The sequence below is a fragment of the Haliaeetus albicilla genome, chromosome 10 (assembly GCF_947461875.1).
Source record: "Haliaeetus albicilla chromosome 10, bHalAlb1.1, whole genome shotgun sequence".
In the NCBI taxonomy this organism is placed as follows: Eukaryota; Metazoa; Chordata; class Aves; order Accipitriformes; family Accipitridae; genus Haliaeetus; species Haliaeetus albicilla.
The window spans coordinates 41,089,815-41,111,401 of record NC_091492.1 but is presented as its reverse complement, the minus strand read 5'-3'; the positions used below and the strand labels follow the sequence as shown (position 1 = coordinate 41,111,401).

The 21,587-nt window shown below is 48.5% G+C and overlaps 1 protein-coding gene across 1 annotated transcript in view; it reads left to right on the top strand.

The window, feature by feature from the left end:
• The window catches only part of RBM19 (RNA binding motif protein 19), a 70,289-nt gene that overhangs the window by 16,082 nt on the left and 32,620 nt on the right, over window positions 1–21,587 (top strand). The window contains exons 19-21 of the mRNA XM_069795315.1: window positions 982–1,061; window positions 1,499–1,554; window positions 3,030–3,146. Of these exons, the coding sequence (XP_069651416.1) occupies window positions 982–1,061; window positions 1,499–1,554; window positions 3,030–3,146 (253 nt within the window). The remainder of the gene's footprint in view (window positions 1–981; window positions 1,062–1,498; window positions 1,555–3,029; window positions 3,147–21,587) is intronic.

The window sequence follows — 21,587 nt, the reverse complement described above, 5'->3', positions numbered from 1 at the left end:
CGATCTCCTTCTGTCACTCTACACTCTGCTACCATTGAGGTTTTGAAGTTGGAAACTGGGCGTTATGTTTTTGCTTGTGGATTTTTCCTTTCCTCACCAAGCCTTAATTATGGCTCTTGCACCGGTCAGTGTGTTCCTCCGAAGCACGGTGTGACCGTAGGTGCCGCAAACCTTTGCTGTGCCGGGAGGTGGAATAGGTGTCTCCTCCTTTGGTGTGGAACTGGCAGCTGCCTGCCCAGGTTTATAGAAGTGCTTGCTCCTTTTGTGCCTTGCAGACCACAAAGGCGTTTTGTCTCTTAAATGAAATACGGGGCTTGTACTTTGTGATGATGGGAAATACAGCACGTGGCAGTCCAAACTGAAACAGATCTCAAATGCTTGGCTCCCAGCAGTGGTCAGTAACTGACTGCTTGTCAAGTGTTGGCCAGATGAATTTCTGAAGGGGTCGCGGGTTAGAAGCGTCTCCTCTGGGGACCAGACTGCAACCTGGATATCGCTATCCTGCAACAAAAGTCACACTCGTTTCTGGGTAGTTGGCAAATTTTCCAAACGAAGGTCTCATTTCAGTCATGAGGAAAAAGTCCTGTGTATAAACGAATGTTTGCGTATCCATAATGGGATCACTTAGCCTGACCATGACTGTCGGTTGTTTTGTAGGACTTAGTGTTTTATTTAAGGAGGTTGCACTGAAATGCAAAGCAAAAAACCTGTTTTGCGTGCAACGTCAGTTATCTCCTCTTTGGCATCAGCACCAAAACAAGCTGTTCTAGAGCAGCATCTTGCTCAAAACAAGTCAGTAACGGGTGCTGATGAGGAGCATGAGAGTCAGGGCATGGGCAGGCTGGCCCTTTGCCTCGGGTGTTAGTTTCTGTCCCCCCAGTTTTGGCAATCAGAGCTTGCTCCTGATTTGTTTTTACATCTCCTGCTTAATATTGTCACTGTTTCCTGCTAGCTCAATGAGTCCCCTTTCTCTTCCGACAGGCACTTTGCTTTCAATGGGCTTTGGATTTGTGGAGTACAAGAAGCCAGAGAGTGCCCAGAAGGCCCTGCGCCGGCTCCAGGTAAGCTTAAGCATTGTCAGTCCGGATTTCTTTCCAGAGATGGTGGGCAAAGACATCCTTGGCTCATCCCAGAACAAATAATAAGACAGTCCTTGCCTTGAAGAGTTTGCAGTCCAGAGGTAGAGGAAGCCACAGCCCAAAGCAGTGAAGTGACTTGTCTTTGCCAGTTTAGTGGCAGAGCTGAGGTTGATGGACAGCTAGATCAGGGATGTTGGCTGCTGCTTCGGTCAGTCAAGCTGTCTCCAACCTCATACGAGAAGCCTTGCCTTGCATGAGCGGTGGTCAACAGAGAAAAACTGTGGCAGGGAGAAGGGGAGGACTGTATGGGAAAGAGCAAGATGTGAAATGCTGTGCTTGTATCCTGGAAGCTTGGAAGCTGTTGTGACTTTGATATTTTTTTTTTTTTTCTGTTGTTGTTTCTTTGTTTTAATTTCTAGGGCTGCTCTGTAGATGGCCATAAGCTGGAAGTGAAAATCTCGGAGAGAGCTATCAGGTAAAGCTTATGTCTCACCTCTGTAACATGGTTACTTTTAAGCTGCAGTAATGCTCGGTAGGTTCTTCACTTCCTACCTGGCATTTCTGCATCACGAGGGATGTGAACAGTAGTGCTCTGATGGCTGAACACATCAGCCTTTGTTGCGCTTTACTCAGAGTCACTTTAGTCAGTCTTACTTGAAAAAAGAAATTATGAATAGCTGATACAAAGGTGTTCACTCACTAAATGACATATTTCCACTTAAAATCCCTAAGCAGCATGCAGTAGCGGGACCCCAAAAATGAGCCCAGAGTGAGAACTGGGCACTTGAGCTTTCTTCCACACGCAAGGAAAAGGCTCCTCTAAAACCTCTGCTTTGGTGACAGTTCAGTCAGCATTGCAAAATCAACTGATAGCCCAAGTTCCAGTGGATTTAAGGAGTTCTTGAAGACCAATATTCTTTGGGTAATGAAATCTTTTACCCTAGTTCATCAGGGAGAACAGGACCTTGAGAATAATGTTCTGCTGCTGATTCTGATCAAATCAAGACAAATACAGGTTTCTTTCTTGCTTGAAAAAAAATTTGGATTCAACTTCTTTTGTTTGGGCATTCAGGTGCAGAGGAGATGGTTACTTGGGGACGAATTTAGTTGGAGTTCGAGTCCTGCTTTTTAGGGTTTTCTTCCTAGTTTTTATTCAGTACAGAATCTTCTAAGTGCAAAGTTGAAAATTAATCCAGATGTTTGAAGGTGAATGTTGGCACCTGAAAACTGTCCCTTAGGCATTTTGGAAACCCTGCTGGTGGAGGTATCTCTTAAGTGTCCAAATTTGTTTGAAAATCTGGTCCCTGGGGACCAGAAGCAGTCTGACAGCTTCCTGTCTGCACTTCGTATTTCAATTCTTTTATAAACATTTTCATCCATTTTGATTTTTAAAATCCCTTCAGTAGGTATCCAGCCTACAATGCAGAATGCTTTGCTTTATGAAACAAGCTGCTGTGTTTTGTATTGGGTAAATCCTTATCTTGTCCAAATGCAATACAATTCTGAAGTTAAAAAAATAAAATAATAATTAAAAAAATTTCATTTGCTATTTTCTAAGCCAGTAAGAAAAGAATCAAAATTAGCTTACATTAAGCTTTTTTTTTTTTTTTTTAATATATCAAATAGTACATTCTCCTGACAATTGAATGGGCAAGATTTGATGTCAAAACAAAAGTTTGTGGCAAACGTGAGTCCAGGCCAGCTGCTTAACCTCAGTTGAGGTTGCAGTCAGCAAGCTGGACAGTTTGATTTTCAGAGGTAGGATTTAAATCACTGAAATTCATTCCTTCTTGGTGTACTGTATGACATTTCCATTGTCGCCAGTAAGATGCCAGTGAGGATGTTGATGTGAGCTAGCTGGCTAGTTGTTCTGCATTCTTAATTTTGAAGCAGCCAGAATGCGATGGGTGTTTTGCTGCACCTTACCTGCCCTTTCTGTTGACTTCATAGGCCTGCTGTGAAATCGTCCCGAAAGAAACAAACAGTCAAGAAGCAGACGACTTCCAAGATCTTGGTCCGAAACATCCCATTCCAGGCCACCGTCAGGGAAATCAGGGAACTCTTCAGGTAGGAAAGTGCTTTCTGTCGGGTCTGTGGAGTGCTCCGGGCTGGAGCTGGTACGATTTTCATATGGGATCTTGCTATTGGATTGTAAATATTATGAGTTTTGTTCTCTTTGTGGAAGTAAACGAGCCTTTTACTGAATGTAAATACGAACGGCTTGGCAGGTTATACCAGTATAGAAATTCTTCTGGTGAGACAGAGATCACATAAGCCAGTGTTTTGGCTGGAGCCGCTGTGAGCTGTCAGACCCAGTGGCCCACCATCGTGCAGCAGACATTCGCGGAGCTTGGAGGTCTCCCTGCCTGTCAAGTAAATGACATAGTGTTGAATATTTTTTTAATTATTTTTTTTTTCATCTTGCCTGAAAGGCGTGCAGCAGCTTTCCTGATGCTCGGCACACCTGCAGACAGCTGGCGTGAAAGGTTTGAGCTGGGGCTGGCTCCCTCCTCCATCTGTCTTGCCCACATGATGGTGTAGCTCCTTCCCGTCGTGGAGGGAGCACTTACATCTTGCTTTCCACCCCATGAGTGTTTTGCTGTGTGTGCCTCGCGTAGTCGGTGGGGTGTTGCCCTGCGTTTGGCAGCCCTGTGTCTGTAAGGATGTGGGACTATGCTGCCTGTAATACCTTCTCCTGTAAGAAATACCTTGTCAGCCGTGAGACCTGCCTGGGATAGCACGGAGCGTTGAATAGGGATTTTAGGATCCCAGCCTGCATTCTTCTGTGTGCTGGCTGATCTCTGTTTTCTTTGTATCCTCAGCCTTTTGTGCAGTGACTCATTAAGCCTTATAATGTATCCTGGAAAAGAGGTGAAACTTTGTAAAATACAGCATGCAGCATCTTTCTGCTTCCAGAAAGAGAGTCCTGCTCATTGATCGAGGCTGTGGTCCCTGCTCTGCTGCTGGTTTGCAGAAGGAATTTGGAGGAATCTGTCCAGCTCTGCCTGTCAGCTTTTCCTATCTGCAAAATAAGGGTGATAGCTCACATCTGCGGGGCACGGTGAAGTACCGTGTTAGGAGGTGGCTTTTCTGTGTGGGTCTGTCTAAGCAGAAGATGGGCACTTTCGTCTGGTCAGGGCTGTGGCATTTCTTTCCGAAGGGACCGAGTTGAGGAATTGCTTAACCCTTTGAAAGCTCCCCAGACCACACAGTGAAAACTGCCTTGCAGGGAGCCACAGGGCAGTGATTTGTTCGTTGCAGGAGAAACTATGCGTTTCCCTATGTACAGTGAATTCTACCTACTTTATTAGTGTGTGATGTTCTCCTGGCTTGACCACAGGTAAGGACAGTGGTTCCCACATGGCTGGTAGGCTCTTTTCTTGCAAAGTGTAAGGTGGCAAGGAAAGCTGTGTGTCGCAACGCTGTTTTGCAGTGGGCTCTGGGGATTTAACTGAACGCAGACCGTGGCTTGGCTCTTGGACGCACGTTGCTGGAAAGGTGATGGTAGGCACAATGTAAAGATCCCTGTAGAAGAGCAAAAGGGTTTTTTTTTTGCTTGTGCCGTGCAGCTTGGATGCTTTCGCTTCAACACTGCACTGAGAGGCCCTGCTGAAACAGGGCAAAAAAACCCTGGGCTTCCAAGTCACTGTGCTGAGTTTTCTTAGCACGTGGGGCACTGCTAATTTAAAACCCGACACTGTGTGGCTACAGACATGACCTTTGTAAAGCTGGAGCAAACAAAACCAGGGGGATCTATTTGCCTTCTAGGGCCCTGGGTTAAGTTCAAGGAGCTGGAAGGCTTATGTATATCACGAGGATAGACAAGCCCCACAGAGACTGGGGGGTTTTGGGCATGTTTTTTTCCTCCTGTCTTGTCTAGCACCTTAATGCTGTGGAGAGGAGGGGTAGAGGAGCAGTCTGATTAATATTGCAAGGAACATGCAGCTTCTAGCCGCGTGCGCTGTTGACAGCGCTCTCGGAGCGATGCGTGAACATCCGTTTCATTTACCTAGGATATTCAGAGATGTGTTTTTTATCCTCAAAACAAAAGCCAACGGCTTGGGGGGGGACCCACAATCCTCCCTCCACCCCTGCCATCCCTCCTTCGCTTCAGAGCGGCTAAAACCAGGCATGACGGAGCTCTACTAAACACTTCATCCTCCTAGATTGCCTTTTTTTTTTTTTTTTTTTCTCTCTCCCGGTTTTAAATCAGATGCCTTCGCTCTGGAGCTTTTAGCTCTTTCTGCATTTAGGAACCTGTCTTATTTGTATTTCATTATTTATTTATTCGCAATCGTGAACAATCGCTTGGCAGCGGAGGCGGCACGGACGGCAGGGCTGCAGGGGGCACTCTTAGCCTGCCCAGGAAAGGTTGGCTGGGGACCACCGTGCTGGGGACCGCCAGCCTGGGGACAGCAAGGGACCGCCAGCCTGGGGACCACCGGGCCATGTCGCCGGGCATTGCCGTGCAGGGCAGCAGCCCCGGGCCTGCGGATGGTTGGGAGGCTTTGCGGAGCGAGCGTCCCTTCTATTGTTTCACATGCTCAAAAGCCACTTTCCAGCCCTGCAGCTGATGTTGTCTCCCAACCTGCTTCCTTCTGCGCTTGCTTTTTTTCTTTTCTCAGTTGCCTGAGCAGGAGACAAATTAATAAATAAATACACACACACACACACACTCGCACTCTCTCTCTCTCTATGTGTGTGTATATATGTCGCCCCAGATAAATACATATATATTTGGAAATATATATGTGCATAATATGTATATTTTTTTCCCCAAACAAATATTTCCACGTTTGGAGCTTTGTCAGGGAGCTGTGTCTTCCTTTTCAAATGGACCTGCAGTAGGTGTTAATGGTGGAACAGAAAAAACAAGGGAGTTGGGTGTTTTGAATAGCGAATTTTGAAAGCTGCTGTACCTGTGCTGCTCAGCAGTGGTTGTTCAGGAAATCCTGCCCTGGTTGTCTTTATGCTTTTTAATATCGTTCTTTATGGCTGCTTCGAGTGATCTGTGCATGGGGAAAAGGCTCTGCGCCATCCTTTGGGCTGGACCTCACTGTGGTTTGGAAGTAGCTGGTGACACGCGTGCTTCCCATTGCACGACCGCACGTGTCTTCTGCATCATGAGCATCAGCAGATTTGGGGAGCCGTGTTCCCCAGGAGTTTCCTCCTGCCCATTCCCGGCAGTGACGTGGATCCCTGGGAGGAAGGAGGCCAGGCAGTCCCTTGGGAAAGGTCCGTGAGTGGGTGTAAAATTCAAATCGACTTTTCCCCAAGCTCATAGTTTGCGGGAGATTCAAAGCAAAAGTGTTTCTTTTAATTTTGGAGTTGGGGGATATCGAGTTCTAATTCTTGGGCTGGAGAAAGGTGGTGCTTAATTTTCTCTGTACAGGAGTCACAAATGCTCTGGTTAAGAGCTGAAGTCCTCTGCCTGTAAAATAAATGTCTTGTTGCAGGGCTCCGTGAGCCTTAGGTGCTGCCCACCTTCCACACCAGACCCGATGGCTTTGCTGGGGTGTGTGGCACTGCTTCAGAGTGTGTCCTACCATCTTCTGCTGGAGGTGTTGGCCTCTCTTGCACCGTCAAGGGATTTTTTTTTTTTTAATTTTTTTTTTTTTTTGAGATCCAATAGGTGTTATTTTCTTCAGAGGGAGAAATGCTTTTCAATTATAGGGGCTGCTTTTGGGATAGGTGTGAAGATTTAGCTTTTGTGGGTATGTTTCCCCCCCCCCCCCCCCCATTTTTGTTCTTTATTAGATTCCACTCTTATCTTTACTACCTGGAAAAATAACAAAAGACAAATGGTCCTTAGTTCTTTCCAAAGAGCCATGGTTAGGGGAAGAGAGACAAAGGGATTGATAACCCATGAAGGCTGCTAATTTTTGCTACCAAATTGGGGGGCTTTTATGGCAAGACTTTTTTTCAAAAGGAACTCTAGATGTGGCAAGCTGAATTGGAGATCTGTGAAAGGCCACATTTTCACAGATTGGAGCTCTGGCAATTTCTGAAAATTAGGCTCCTTTAAAATCTATCACATTAGGTCCACGCAGCCTTCATTGGAAGTTTCAATTAACTACTTGTTTCATAGTATCCTCTTCCATCCTCTTTTGCCCTATCTGCACCAACTTTCATGAATATTAAAAATAAGGCTGTTTTGCAGTTGGCATATAATGTTTCAAGGAGATATATGTTTTATTTTCCCCAAAGAGGGAATGATTAGATTTAGAAAAAGACTTCTTAAAAGATTTCTACCCAATCAAATGCAACCTGAGGGATAGATACTGTTGAGAGTCTGCCTAGAATTTGACATAACTGATGCTTGTTCCACTGACAGATGCAGTTATTAGAGTTGCATCTTAAGTAGCAGGTATTGGGGCTGGCATTGTTTCCTATTTTCTTTGCAAAATATATCGGAGAACTTATCATTGGGTCTGTATCTATAAATTCTCCTAAAATTGCAATGACCATCACTTCCAGCCCTCCCCTGCCAATTAGTTGCAATAGGCATTAACCCTTAAAATTCAGAGCGGGATCAGGTGCCAGCGCTATGAGTGTGGAAGGTGTGTTATTGTCCGTCTGTCCATCCCTTGCCTTTCACTTGCAGGAGCTGCAATCAAGCACATTGCGTAAAGCTGTTAAATCACAAAATTATTATCAGTTGAGAGACTGGACTTTAGTTTGACTAAAGAAGCAGCTAGCAGAAAAAGCAATTGAAAGGTATGCCAGAGCATGGAACAGGTTATCGGGTGCATTTATCTCCATATTCTGACTTTCCTATAAAGAAAGTAATGCTGCTTCTTGTGAAGACCTTTGGGGGTGGGTGTCTCTTTTAATTTTAACTCCTTTGCTGACTATTTTCTCGGTCTTGACAAAGACATGGCATTTATTGCATCTGGCAAAACAAGTGCCTGGGACTGATTAGGAGGAAACAGATCTATTCCCTCTGATAGAGGGTAAAAGTGAAGACAGCCAGTGGGACAAGACTTTGGAGTCATGTCTCTTCTAGAAGAAATATCTCTGAAGAAAGATACGGTGGATAAACTGGCAGAGATTTTTTTTTTTTAAAGGCAGTCTTTATGAAGTTAATTTTATAAGATGATGCCTTTCACTTCTTCTGACCTATTATAATAAAGTGTAGTTATCAGAATGGGCTTTTCATTTCCCATTATAAAGGACACGGTGGTATAATGAATCCGTCTGCCAGACATGCTTGCTGTTCACACCTTTCTCCCAGTAATGGAGTCTACATGACTGAAGACAATTTCTCCTTCCCAGAGTAACGTTGCGCTGTTGAAGCCGTGGAAATCTTTGCTACTGAAAGGCAGAGGAGGAAAAAAATTAGTCCCTTCATAGACATGTGAGTTTGTTAAGCAAGTGCTGGGCAGTATTAATTAGAATATTCAGTGCAAACACCCCTAGGAAGCACAGTGCTGTAAGCATCGCTGGCTGAACAGTCTAATGTCAGATTACTCTTGAGTGATGCTTTTGAAACCCTAGATGTTGTGCTAGAAATGTCTCGAAATCCATTGCTGCTTACAACTTTTTTTTTTCTGTATTGTTAGATGGCCCGTGAATGTGGGGGGAGCTGCAGAAGTCGCAGTGAGCACCTCCTCGTGGTGTAAGAGTCTGCTGGGGGTAGGGCAGGGGCTGCACAACTGCAGCCGGGGGAGATGAAGCTGGTGGGTGGGATGTTGGGGAGAAGCCCCAGGAGCTGCTGAGCCTGTGCTGGAGGTCTGGTCTGGAGACGGTGGGACAGGCTCAGTGATTCTCCTGGTCTGCCCGTTCCTTCTGCCATCCTGCCACAGCAGCAGATCTGTCCTAGGTCAGATGTCTCCTTCTGGCTGGGTTGCTTGCTTAGCGCCTCGCTAGGAGTGATGTCCCCCAGTGTGTCCTGCAGCCTCCTGTGAAAAGCCAAAGAGCAGATATTTCTCCGCTGTTCAACAGCTGGAAACTCCCCCCAGCACCCTACAGAGTCTAGGTAAGGGCATGTGCGTTGCAAACACGACTGTGATTCATAGGACTATAAAACTTGCGATTTATTATGCTCTTAGCCCTTTACAACCAAAACAAAATTAAATTGACATAGATAAGATACTGAGAATGTTGTTTGAGGGGCAGGAGGAGACACGGCAAAGTTGCTAGATATGCAGGCGTTGGGCATGCTGGGCTTGTTAGTACTGTTTGGAAGGGTGTGGAGCAGATCATCAACCCTTCCTTGTGGTAGAAACCACTGTTGGGTTCGTGCCCTGTTCATCTGGGTTAGAGCCATGAACAGATTAAGCTGCGTTTTTGAGTCATTTTATCATGATGGCCCAACTGTCAGTCTGCAGCTAGATCCAGTCTGAAGGACTGTGGCTGTTTAGGTGATGAGCAAAGCCTGCCAGCTAAAAGTATCTTGTCCTACCTCTGTGTAGTTACTGGTTTAAAGCGAATAGTTTCAGCTGTGTTATCAGTGAATACAGAGATGTTCCCCAGAGCAACATATCACCCCTTCTCCCCAGGAGGCTGCTTCTGCTGAGGGAAGAGCTTCTTGGTCTTCCACAATCTGGTGCCTGTGGCCCAGCAAACTCCCTTGTTCCATGTGTGTGTCAGATGAACAAAATCCTGTACTGGAGCAGTCTGCAGATGAGAGGAGAAAGGCTGGTCTGGTCTGGATACCTTGCTCAATTCTTTGCTTGTGTTACTCAGGCCAGTATTGATCACTCACTTAAAGACCTTTGTGGATTGGGGCTTAGGTGCCTCGGAGAACGGACACAACTCCTGAGAAGGACTGGTAGGATAAGTATATTAAAACAAATGCTCAGATGCTTCAGTAGCGGGGCTGTGCCATGCCAGAAGGTATTTGTGTAGAACTGAGCTGCCAGCTCTTCTGGAATACTCACACCTTGCTCGTCCCAGGCTACCATGCTTGCAAGGCTGTGAATGAAGAGGATGCCCAAAAATGAGCCTTGTACAAGCAGAAAGACCCCGGGGAAGCAGCTAGCATCGGTGGGCAGTCTGCACCCAGCCATTGGTTTGGTGTTGGATCCCAGATTTCTGGCTTCCCCTGTGAATTGGGACATTGGTGCCAGGACATGGAAGGACCATGGAACATGTATCTTGCTGAGAGGCACGCATTCAGGTGGAAACCTGTCAAAAACAGTTTTAGGAGCAAGAACTGGAACATGTCTCATTACACATTTGAGCGCTGACAGCAGTAATGATGCCTCTGAGTTTGGTTTGGTGTTGTGTGGGATTGCTGTATCGTGTTCTCCAGGAAACAAATGGGTGGTTTAAAAAAGTGACGCATCCTTTGAGATCTCCAAAGCCATCCCCAGGGTCCTGCTCCAGGCCGTTGAGTACCCCGAGGTTACAGGCACTCGATGATGTGGTGGTTTGCATCTGAGCGCACGCGTAGGTGCGTGTATGTGCTCTGGCGTCTTCAGCATACGGGTGGCTTCCCGTGCCAACGGTGCTTTTGCCCTGTTTCGGTCCATCCCTAGGGATAATAACTTGTGGCTTCCCAAAACCGTGGTGCAAACCCATGCCTGGAGCACTGCAGGGCTGCATGCATTGGCAGAAGCATCAGTGACCTGGTTTAAGGCGACATCCTCAGGAGACATAAATGCAAGCAGCTTCCGAAGATGCCAGCAGATGATGTGGCACTTCGTGTTAATGCTGGATTTCAGCTTTCAATTAGAATGCAAGGTCTGTGTGTTGGGCTTCTGAGCATCCGAGGAGGAGTGTGTCTGGCATGGGGGGGCTGCAGGATGCTGCTGCTCTGGATTGAAGCTTTCTGCCCTGGTGCAGCTCTGCCCCTCTCACCTGCCTGCTGTGCGGGCCCTGTCTGCCCACGTAATTTGAAGGCACTTGCAAAAAATGCATCTTTGGATGTGTTTTCTTTGGCATGGTTAGGAAGCTGCTTGGTTGATTGCTCCCTCCTTCCTCGCCGAGGAGCTCTGCCCCACTGGTGGCTTTCAGTATTTTTTCGATTTGCAAGGGCTGCTGTGGTCTCCCCTGTGACCGTACCGCATAACCTGGCTCTCCTCCTGCCCTTGGTCTCTGTTATCACCCCATTTTCCCCCTTTGCTGGGGGCTGTTGGAAGATTTAAGTCTTGCCCCTTAGGTTGGACCCCCTGACCACCACATGCCATCTGCTCTCCTGATGTCTTTGGATCGTGTGCGACCTTGTTCTCCCGCACAGCCTACCTCAGGTGCATCCTTACAGCCCAGCTTAGCGCCGGGGATTTACTAATCCTTGTGTGGTCCCATGTCCAAATTGCAGGTGCCTGGGAGCGGTGCACAGGGAAACGCAGGGTGCAGGTGCTTTTCTGGGCAGCAGCCTGCAGGTACGTGCACCAGCCTCGTGAGCTGAGAGCTCTGGATGAGAGTACAGGAATCTGCTGGGCTGGTTTATTTCTCTTACTATCTCAAAAAGCATAAATTAAACATCTATTGGGGTTTTTTTTGGTCCTTCTTGAAGCCTTTTCCTTATGTGCTGGAAACCCAAACACAGCAATGTTGGGTTGATATTTGGAGACCAGAAATGTAACTGGCCACTGCGATTTGACTATCCAAAGTGAGCCATGGGTGGGGTGGGGGAGGGTGAAATAGGTTTTCAGCTGTTTTTCAGTTTGAATCATAAAGGTGTTTAACATAGATAAGGAAATGTTTAACTCTGTGTTATCTTGGCAGGGTTGCTTTAAAAGGTGGATCTTCCCAAGAGCAGAAGGAAGATTTTTTCAGCACATCTCTTTCCCTGTCTTGAATATTCATTGCAATACTTGATTTTTATAATTTTTTCCCCTCTTCTGCACTCCACGTACTCCATACCCACAAGTCCCCTTTTCTGCTCGCCCAAAACCTCTGCTGAGGAGTTTTCGGCTGCCTGCTTTTGCGCAGTCCAGTTGTCCAATGCAAATGAAAGGAGTTTCTAGGCTGCTTCCTTCTGACTCCTGCCGAAGCATCTCTCACCAGGGCACCAAGCCGAACCTCCCGATGGAACTTAATTAGTTTTACGCACAGACTCCGTTCTCATCAGCGTGGAGGGGCTCAGGGAGGTGGAGAGAGATGGGGAAGGGATTGCTTTTGAAATGTCTTATTCAAACGTAACTCTGGGATTTTGCTTTGGGGTTTTTGCCATTTTTCTGTGCCGAGTGGAACTGGCACATGTGTGCGTGTACACGTGGGCTTTTTCTCCTCCATAGGAAGCAAGAAACAAAGCCTATAGGAGCTGCTGTCTCCTGTAAATAACCCACTCAGTGCTGTTTGTGTTCTAAGGTCTCCTTTTGTCTGAATTGTTAAGAGTATGTGTTCATCTATATATAAGGAAGAAAAAACGGGGGCAAGGAGGTTTGCCTTACATTGTAGCCGGTTCTTGTTCATTTTCAAAATTGTCCCTTGGCCTCTCAGGCTAATTAGGGGGCTGGCAGCCATGGGGTTGCAGAATCTATGACTTTGAAATGACACTGGACTCACTTTTGAGCTTGTGTCTTAGCCTTTAAGTCAAGGAGCAATCAAGTTTTATTATTTTCTTGATCTTAAGATTCTTTTTGTTGCATTTCTTAACTAGAGTTCTTGCACCGTAACATTGACCCATCCACCTTCCTGTCTCTCGCTAGCATGTACGTGTGGGTATTTTTCAGTCTCACTTCATGAGAAGGTCCTGAACAAGCCTCTAATGAATCACAGTTTTCTCCTCAGGATGACATCGTGTCCTTTATTTGCATCTCTGTTTGCATTATTATTTTTTTTTTAACCTCAAGCCTGCTACAGCATTTCTACCTCTTCCAATCCAGTGGATTTTAAGCCTTGGGACATGGTTACAATTAAGGACCTTTCGTTGCACAGCCTTTTACCTCCCCTGGGGCAGACCCCCTACCAAAGGTGTTTGAACCGTGTTGGCTTCTGCAGCTGGTGACACCATGAGCATTTCTGCCTGTGCTCCTGCCCACGCGTTGCTTTTCCTGAAGAAACCAAACTTAAGGCAGATCAGGCTGACTGTCTGTCTTCTCACCTGCCTTTCTTCCTCCCCCAGCAGTATCCTGACCACTTCCAGGCACCTGGCAGAGGAGAGGAGATCTTAAATTTGAGACCTTGGTGCAATTAAGCATGGGAGAAAGCTCTCGAGGCTTGTCTTCCCAGGAAGGTGGTGTTATAGGATTGACCCTTATTAGACATCCAGGAGTTCACATAAGCTGCCCTTGAAGATGGGACATTTTTTCTGAGCCAAGTTCTCATTTTATTAGATACCAGAGAAACTGACCTTGGGAAAGCCATCTCCTTTGTTCTGTTTCTCGCAGACCTGCTTGTTAGCAGAGGGGCTGCCCATCGGTGGTCTGCGCACATCAGGCTTTCCCCCTCGTGGGTGGCCTTCTGGGACTTGCCCAAGGATGTTGGGAGGGCAGGCTTGGTCCCCTCTTCAGCCCCCTGTTTTTGTGTTTTGTTTTTTTTTTTTTTATTTATTTTTTTTTGACATCTCCTTGTGGAGCCTGACTTGGAAAGGCAGCAGCGATGACTTTTCCAAGCCCAGGAGCGCTGATCTCGGCACCTCGGCGGGCCGGCCCTGATCGCAAGCAGCACTGTTGGGATTTGTGCCAAAACTCGCCCTGCAAATGCAGTTGTCAGGTGGGCTGCGTGACCCCCTCTTTGGTTCTCTTTAACCCAGGTCTTGCTCTTCCCACCCTTTGATCCTGCTAGCGTGCTAGCAGCTGAAGGGTTAAAAGAGTTCGGGGTGGTGGGGGGGGGTGGGGTGGAGATGAGGTATTTCAGATGCTCATTACTCACTGCCAACTTCCCCCAAAATCATATTAATTTCACGCTGTCACGCAGGACTGCGCTGTCTCTCTCGTCAGCATCCAGGAGGGTGACGGGGATGGGGGGAGCGCGGGTCCCCCCCGCTCCGCACCACGGCTGTGATTTGGAAACCGCATTGGTAGCCTCTCTCCTTGCTGCAGTACCGACCCAGCGGGACCAGGCTGGGGCTGCTCACCTTGCAGGGGGATCTGGGGAACGTGGGGGGGGTGCTTCGCCATGCGCTGCCTCCTGACGATCATTTTCCACCCCGCTGCTTGTGCAAAAACCCCATGAAATTAGGTCTGCTGCAGCGGGGAAGTCTTGAGGAGGGAGGGAGGGGAGCTGCCAACCTGCCCTGCCCTACCTGTGGACAGCAGGGATGCTGCTTAAAAGTTGGTCTTTAACCAGTTGCCTCCCTTTTTTCTTTTTTTTTTTTTTTTTTTTTTTTAATGCAAGCGAGCGCAGCCTGGCTCTGCCTGCAAAGATTGTTTCCCCAGCTGCTGTTGCCACCTCTCTCATTTCTCCCCCTTTTCAGCTGTTTGCTCGCTGCTGTCACCTCTGCAGGGACTTCTTGCCATCACACGAGGTAGGACTGGGACTCTGACAGCTCCCATGCAGGCTCAGTGCTCCTAAGCCCATCCCGGCTGGGAGCTTGCTCCCTCTGTAAGGCTTTCCAGCAGCAAGGATTCTGCTCTGTCCCGGGCAATTTTTGTTACTCTTATCTCTAGAAGGTGTCTCAGCTTTTTTCCACGTCTGCTCCTGTATTCTTCTGTGGGCTGGGGCTGAAAGGATCACCTCCCTCCCTTTTCTCTCATTGTGCACCCTATAGCCACGCTTCTTGCAGCGCTTGGCAAAGTGCAGCAGCAGCAGCTCGGGTCTCCCTGTGTTTGCAGAGTTGAGAAGGAAACAGCACGTCAAAAGGCTCAGCTCTCTCCCTACAGCAGAGAGCTGATGGCCCATGCTATCTGAGACTAAAAAGCTTTGCAATAAACCTTGGGACGGGAGTTACCTGCTTGTGTGGGAAGAGGAGTCCCATGAGCCCCAAGGCTCTCATGTCCACGGAGCCCTGGACCCTTGGAAGTGGAGGACGGGAGCAGCAAATCCTGTGCCAGCAGCAAGTTCTGGTACCTCCAGCTGAGTGCTGGGCATTATAACGCTTTCTAATGCTTATGAAACATTAGAGAATCGATGAATCCAGGCGTTACTCCATTTCTTTAATCAGCTCTGCTCATGCTTTTCTGTTTCTAATTCCTTTCTGAGGTCCCCTCTTTCTCGAAAAGGCCATCCTCTGATGTGTGAACCGCAAGCAGGCTCATCCTACATAGGCACGTCCCTTGGGGACATGGGCATCTCCATGGTGCAGTGTGTTCCCCCACCTTTACGTTGACCTTACAAACAGTGAGTGCTGGCAGGAAAACTCTTTGAACTTCCTTTTACAATGCCAACAGTGCTTTAGCCCTGTATGTGACCAGCCCGCAGCGATGCTTCTTAGCATCAGCTTTTACTCTTTCCTGTGTCGGGGATCTTCCACTTGAAGCAGAGATGTTGCTTCTGGGAGGTACGTGGGATGTTGTGGCCGCTGAGAGGCAGGCAGGTTATGGTGGGAGGTGGTTTCCTGAGCTCTGTTGCTTGATATCGGTGCAAGAATCAGAGGAACGCTTGTAATTTGGCAAGTGCCTCTTATTCAAGCAGAGCATCTCTTTTGGGGGAGTGGTTACCTGCTCCCATCTCATTTAATCCTTCAACTCCAGCGTGGGCATGGCAGCTTGTGTACCAGCTCGGAGAGCTGTACCTATCTGTTTTGCCTCTAAAAATTAGGACCTTCTGTTGAAAGCCCCTGGTCTGGAAGCCTCGCACCATGGAGAAATGAGGTCCCTGCTCTTCCTCCAGCTCCCTGCAAGCTGGGCATCTGCCCAGGCAGCCAGCGGTCAAAAGCTGTTGGAAATGCCTCCTCCGAGGAGGGCAAACTCCGGCCCTTTTGGACCCCAGTTGGCCCTGGCAGGTTATTTTCAGATGTGTCATTGCCTCTCTTTTTTCCTCCCGGCATCCATGCGTGCATTACAGCTCGTTCAGGTCAGCTGGCCCAGGCTAGAAGAACGTGGTTTCTCTTCCTCCTCCGTAGCCCCACGTTTCTACCTCGTGTTCACCTTCTCAGCAAGCCTGCGGCTGCCACGCTGTGTTGACAGCATCTGTCAGCGAGGTACAAGCGCCTATTCTTGCCCGCAATCGATTGCGAACACCCAGGGTGTTGTGATGAGCTTTCCAGAAGGTTTGGGGGGAACAGCAGAAGGAGGATAAAGGGGAGAGCTCGCACCCCACGGTGCAGATGCACCGCTCAGCGCTGCCTTTGAACTGTCCTGCCCGGCTCCGTGCCCTCTTTTGTATTTTTCTGACTCCCACCGGAGAGCAGAGCTGTAAAACGCTCAGGCTGTGTGTTTTTGTTGGGTGGTTTAATTTATTTTATTGAAGAGGCTTTAAGCTGGGAGGGGCTGGGCAGGACTGGGGCAGGGGCATGGGGAGCGCTGAAGCAGACACTTAGCCTCGTCGAAGTCCATTTATTAAATTAGCAAGGTTGCATCGGCAGGGTTCACGACTGCTGGTGTTTGCATACTGATACAGTGAGATGCTGGGCAAGGACAGTATGGGGAGGCACGTCCCCACCTCTGGGACATCTCCCTCCATCGAGGAGGTGGTGAATGCCCGGCGGTGGCTCGCTCCGTGCCTTGCAAAGGTCCATCCCCACGGGGAGGATCTGCCTCTGCTGCGGTGGTGGGACGCGTGTGCCTGGCCCGGGGCAGCGCCGATGAGCGTGGAATTCGGCTTCCCTACGCGTGGACACACGCACGCTCCTGCTTTTCAACTCAATCGCGCTGTTACTGCAGTGCAGCCCTGCTGCTTCTGTAATGCTCTTCCATGCTAAGATATAAATAAGCAAAGAAAAAAAACCCCAAACCCAACAAGCAGTTACTTCCACTGCGGTTTTCTTTGCCCAGAAAGTCCCACGGGTAGATCAGCTGGAGTTGTCAACTTCCATTGCGGGCTCTGCCGCTCTTTGCTGTTTGCAGCGGTACGGATCTCTCTCCTCTTCATCCAGTCATTGCAAGCGCTTTCTGAGACCAGCGGGTGGAGAGCAGCGAGCTTTCTGCAGAAATAGAGACGTGATCGTTGAATCCCATGATGGCTCAGATAATGCTTGCACCGTGCGATCGCTCCCTGTCCTCCTGTCTTCCCAGAGTTTTCCAAGTGACCCGTAAAGACGCGTCCCACTGCGTAAAGTAGCCCCTGAGCTTTAGCAGGTGTTGTAGTTGTTGCAGGTTGGGAAAGGGCGACCAAAGGACAGGGCATGCTAGGAGCAAGAAGAAAGCAACCACTGTAGCTTGGGTAACAGCCGCACCTCCAATTTTGGCGACGGGGTGGGTGATTTGGACAGCTATCGGAGTAAATACAGTGTATGTCTAGAAATACTCCTCTGACGGGTGCCTGTTTTTAATGCTTTTTCTTGTTCTGATTCCCTGGCAGACTTCAGATGTGGTTGGGCTGGGCTCTTCGGAGACTAGCCTGCGCTCAGGAGATCTCACCATCCTTATTGTGTTTGAGTCACCAGAACAGAAGCACTTCACTCAAGCTCCTGCATTCTTAATGCATTTGCATGCATTTGATCTTCCCTACGCGTTTCTCTGTTCTCCTGATGAAAATAATTAATCTGGTTATTTTTCTAAGTCATCCTGCAGCTTTACAGGGACAAGACTTAAATAAGGATTCTCTAAAGCAGAGCTGTGTTAAAATAGCTGTCTGCCTATAAATATCTCGTTGCTTCTATATTTATTCTCTTCCAGCTCAGTGCAGGAGGTTCTACAATTGAATCTGAGATTTATTTTTTTTTTCTTCGACTGTTGATGCAGCCAGTATCTTACAGCAAGGCTGGTTTCTCCCAAGGATGCCCTAGGTACACCTTGGGGGCTCACGAGCCATGGCTAAATCTCCCTTCTGTGTTTACTGCTTTGCTAGTTGTACAAACTTCCTCTTGTCTTTGAAACAAGCTGACTCATAAGAATCCTAGAGGAGCAGAGATTTGTACCGGGCCCTTCTGTGAGCACTATTTTTAGCATAACTTATTTTTGACCGGAGCTGCACTCTGATCAGGATTTTCAAAAGAGCCCAGGAGAGATAAATCCCCAAATCTCAGTGCTGTTGAAGCTGCGGGTTCCTTTGAAATCCTGACCCGCTGGTGATTACTGCTGTGACTTGGTGGCTCCTAAGCCCTGGTCCTGCAAGGTGCTGCGTGCGGGGAGAATTGTGGCTTAGGAGCGCAAGCTCTGCGAAAGGCTTTGCGAGCGTCGGAGGCTCTCATTGAAGTCCATGCGAGGAGCGAGATTTCATGAGGTTTGGGATATAAGGGTCGTGACTGCGGTCGCTTGTACATCTCGGTGAGAGCCACCGTGGGAGGGGGGTGTCGGAAACTGTGGTTTGGTCCTGGCATGGTCCTTGGAGGTGGATGTGATGGGAGGCTGGGCAAGGCTCAAGAGAAGTCCTCTTTCAGTTGTCCCGGTAGAGCTGGTGCCTTCTGCACTATACTTGAATGTCTTTTGTTTCCCCCAGGAAACAAACAGACTAAAAATCACAGTAGCATCAAGAAGAAAGCTGTTGGTTAGGTGAAATCACAGAACTTGAGAGTGGGCAGAGCCCAGGCGGAGCCTCGGCAGGGCTGGCACGTGGCAGCAGAGGGGAGAAGAGTCCTGCAGGGACCAGGGCAAAAAGAGGAGAGAAGCAGCAGCAAAACCTAAATAATATTGGAGTGGGATTTTCGACGTCTCTACTGGTTTCAGATGACCTCTTCAGTCACACATGTCCAACAGCAGTTATCTTTAAGTCCTCTGAGTCACCAGCTCGCACTCTTCGGGACCAGCAGACAACTTTGAAGCCCCAGCTCTCTTTCAGAGTTCAATGCAAGTCCAACAGCGCTGTTTAAACCCGGGGCTTCCTTATGCTTATGGTGTTCCCCGTGCCAGCTCTGCATCTTCTCCTGTGCCTCAGGAACTGGCTTGGAAATTCTGAGTGTTGAGATGTAAAGTTTTGGAAGGAAATCTGTTCATGCTTTAATTAAGTAATGAATCATCTGAGTCTTTAAAGCATGAAAATAAATGCGGATAATATGCAGGTATCTTCTCTGGGGGCTGTCAGCAGGCTCAGCGAGTCCTGGGTGTTTTTCCTGGATCTCGCCAACTCTAAAATAGATATATAACAATCAGGAGATTAAAAAAAAGCTCCCCGCCCTACGTTAGACCCGATGGCACCCACTCCTCCATCAGCAAGGACCGGGAAACAAAAGCAGGACAGATGTGACTCTGCTTGAGCGATGCCCCACGAGCAGGCACAAGTGGGAAGGGACCTGCGGAAAAGCCAAAATCTCGCTTTGCAGTCGGGCCACGATGAAGGCAGGAACAAATCGGGGTACGACCGGGTCCGTGCCTCTGTCCGAAAGGCAGATGGAGACCGCTCGGTGGTTTTCTGCACGTTAGCATCCCCCGCCATAGACACTCGATGGCCGGTGCTCATCCCCCCCCAGCGCTCCCCACCTTTCTTTTTGCCGCGCTGCCCCGTTAAATTCAGGCGTGGGAGCCGGCACCGTAGGGCTAAATTAGTGTGACGGTCGTACCATAGCAACTGTACCTGTCTGCCTCTGCCAGCCGCCAGCTGCAAGCCGGGAAGCTGTTGAAAAATAATCATCGTTTGGGAGGAGCAGGGGGGCTGAGGAGCGGCGAAGGGAGGCCGCGAGAAAATGCGTTGCCGCTTCCACCGGCACGGCAAATCTGTGCCGGCTGGGGAAGGGAAAGGCCCCTTTTTAACATTAGCCTTTAAAGCAAATCTCTTTAAGGTACTGAATCTCTCGCACGACGTTAAAACCTCGCAAAGTAGGATTAAATGCGGCAAAATTAAGAAACCAAACCTGGTTGTGGCACCTGTTTAAAAATGACTTAAGTGGAGGGATATTAAAATTTTAAGACCTGCTGCTGTGCTGGTGATGGAGGATTTAAAAAATAATAATTACTGTTGTTTTTTTTTTTTTCTTTTTGCTTGGTTTTCGGAATTGGTTTCTTTCTGTTTAGCATGCAGCCTAATTGCATAATTACACGATAGACTGGAGTAGAATTTAGTGCGTGTAATACCAGTTATAAAGAAGAGCCCTAATTATGTATATCTTCTCAGGTAAATAATACATCAGGGGCATGGAGTGGCCTAATTACTGTTCTGAAAACCTGCCTAATGACTAATTTACTTGGAATTTCAGAAAGCTTTTGATAAGGTCCCTCATAAGCAACTGTTAAGGAAAATAAATCAAGGAGGGGTAAAATGTTTTGCTACATTTTTAAACAAGCCATTTCAGCGATGGGAAACAGCCACTGCCTTCTGGTCTTGCGTCTTGAGGAGAGGGAAGGTCCCTCGGCTGCCTGTTGGTCTGGGACCAAGCTGTCGCGTTTCTGATCCTGCTTCACCGCAAGCTCCAAGGAAGGCTGCTGCTGACTGAGCCATCCACAAAAATGGGACTTGTTGTTGGCAGGAGTCTTGTGGGTAAATTCACAGCTCCTTGGAAGAAGCACATCTATGTCCATATAGTCTCTGGCACTGGCAGTATTTGTGATACCGAGCACCTGAATATCTTTTGGAGATCTGGTCCAAAATTCGATAAATCCAAAAAAAGCTAAACTTTGCTTAGTTTTCTGCGTGCGGAAGAGATGGGGAGTGAGGGCAATCCAAAAGCCGGACTAGCTTCTCTAGGGCTGGTTTTTAGGTGGATCTCGTGGGCTTTCTCTGCGTGCTGGAGCTGGGACCAGTGCCGCCGTTATTCTGGGGAGCGTGGGGGGCATGTCAGGGAGACACCGGAGCGAAACTTAAATCAACAGCGTGGGTAAATGAGTCAGCTGGTGGTCTGCGGTGAGAGATGGGCGCTGAGCTGACAAGGAGGGGTAGGAGAGGCGAAGACTTGCAGGTGGAAGAGAGGAGAGTCCCGGCGCAGCCTTTAGCTGGGACAGAGGAACCCTGAACCAGCTGGATGATGGGGACGAAGGAGGAGAGATCGGTGAGGACTGCAAAGCCTGGGCAGGGGGTGCGGTGGGGGGGACTGGGGCAGATGTGCCAGGCCAGTGTGGCGGCTGGAGAGGGGAATGTAGGGATGGGGACACGGGAGCTTTGCAGTCTCCCTTCTGCTCCCAGATCGCGTCACCCTGGCCACTGCGTCTACCAGGATGATTTTTTCGGCACGTATTTGTGGCAAAGCATCGCTTTATTGTGCCACGGGCACGGTGCCCGCCTCTTCCCCAGATTCACGGTTTTAAAAAAACAGAGAAAAAACACGCACTCTGTTTGCAAGCCCCTCTGCCGCGCTTCTCGCAACAGTCCCCCTGGACCTTGGGCTCTCCTCCTTCGAGCACGGCTCTGCCCCGCTGCCTCTCAACATCTCCCGGTACAGGCAGGTTTGGCAGCTCATGTCGGCTCACCACCACTGCCCCCTCCCTTCACAACCCCCCCGCTTTGCTTTTTGGGTCTTTTCTGGGAGAAAGCATGGCTCTGTATTTCCAGAAGAGACGTGGCGGGGGCAGCGGGGGGAAATTAGCACCAAAGGGTCCTCTGCCGAGCAGCCGTGGCAGAGATAAAGCAAGAGGATCTTTGTGCCTAGCCGGCGACATGCTAATTGGCTTTCCTTCCTAGCAAACTTTGCAAATGATGCTCTTTAAG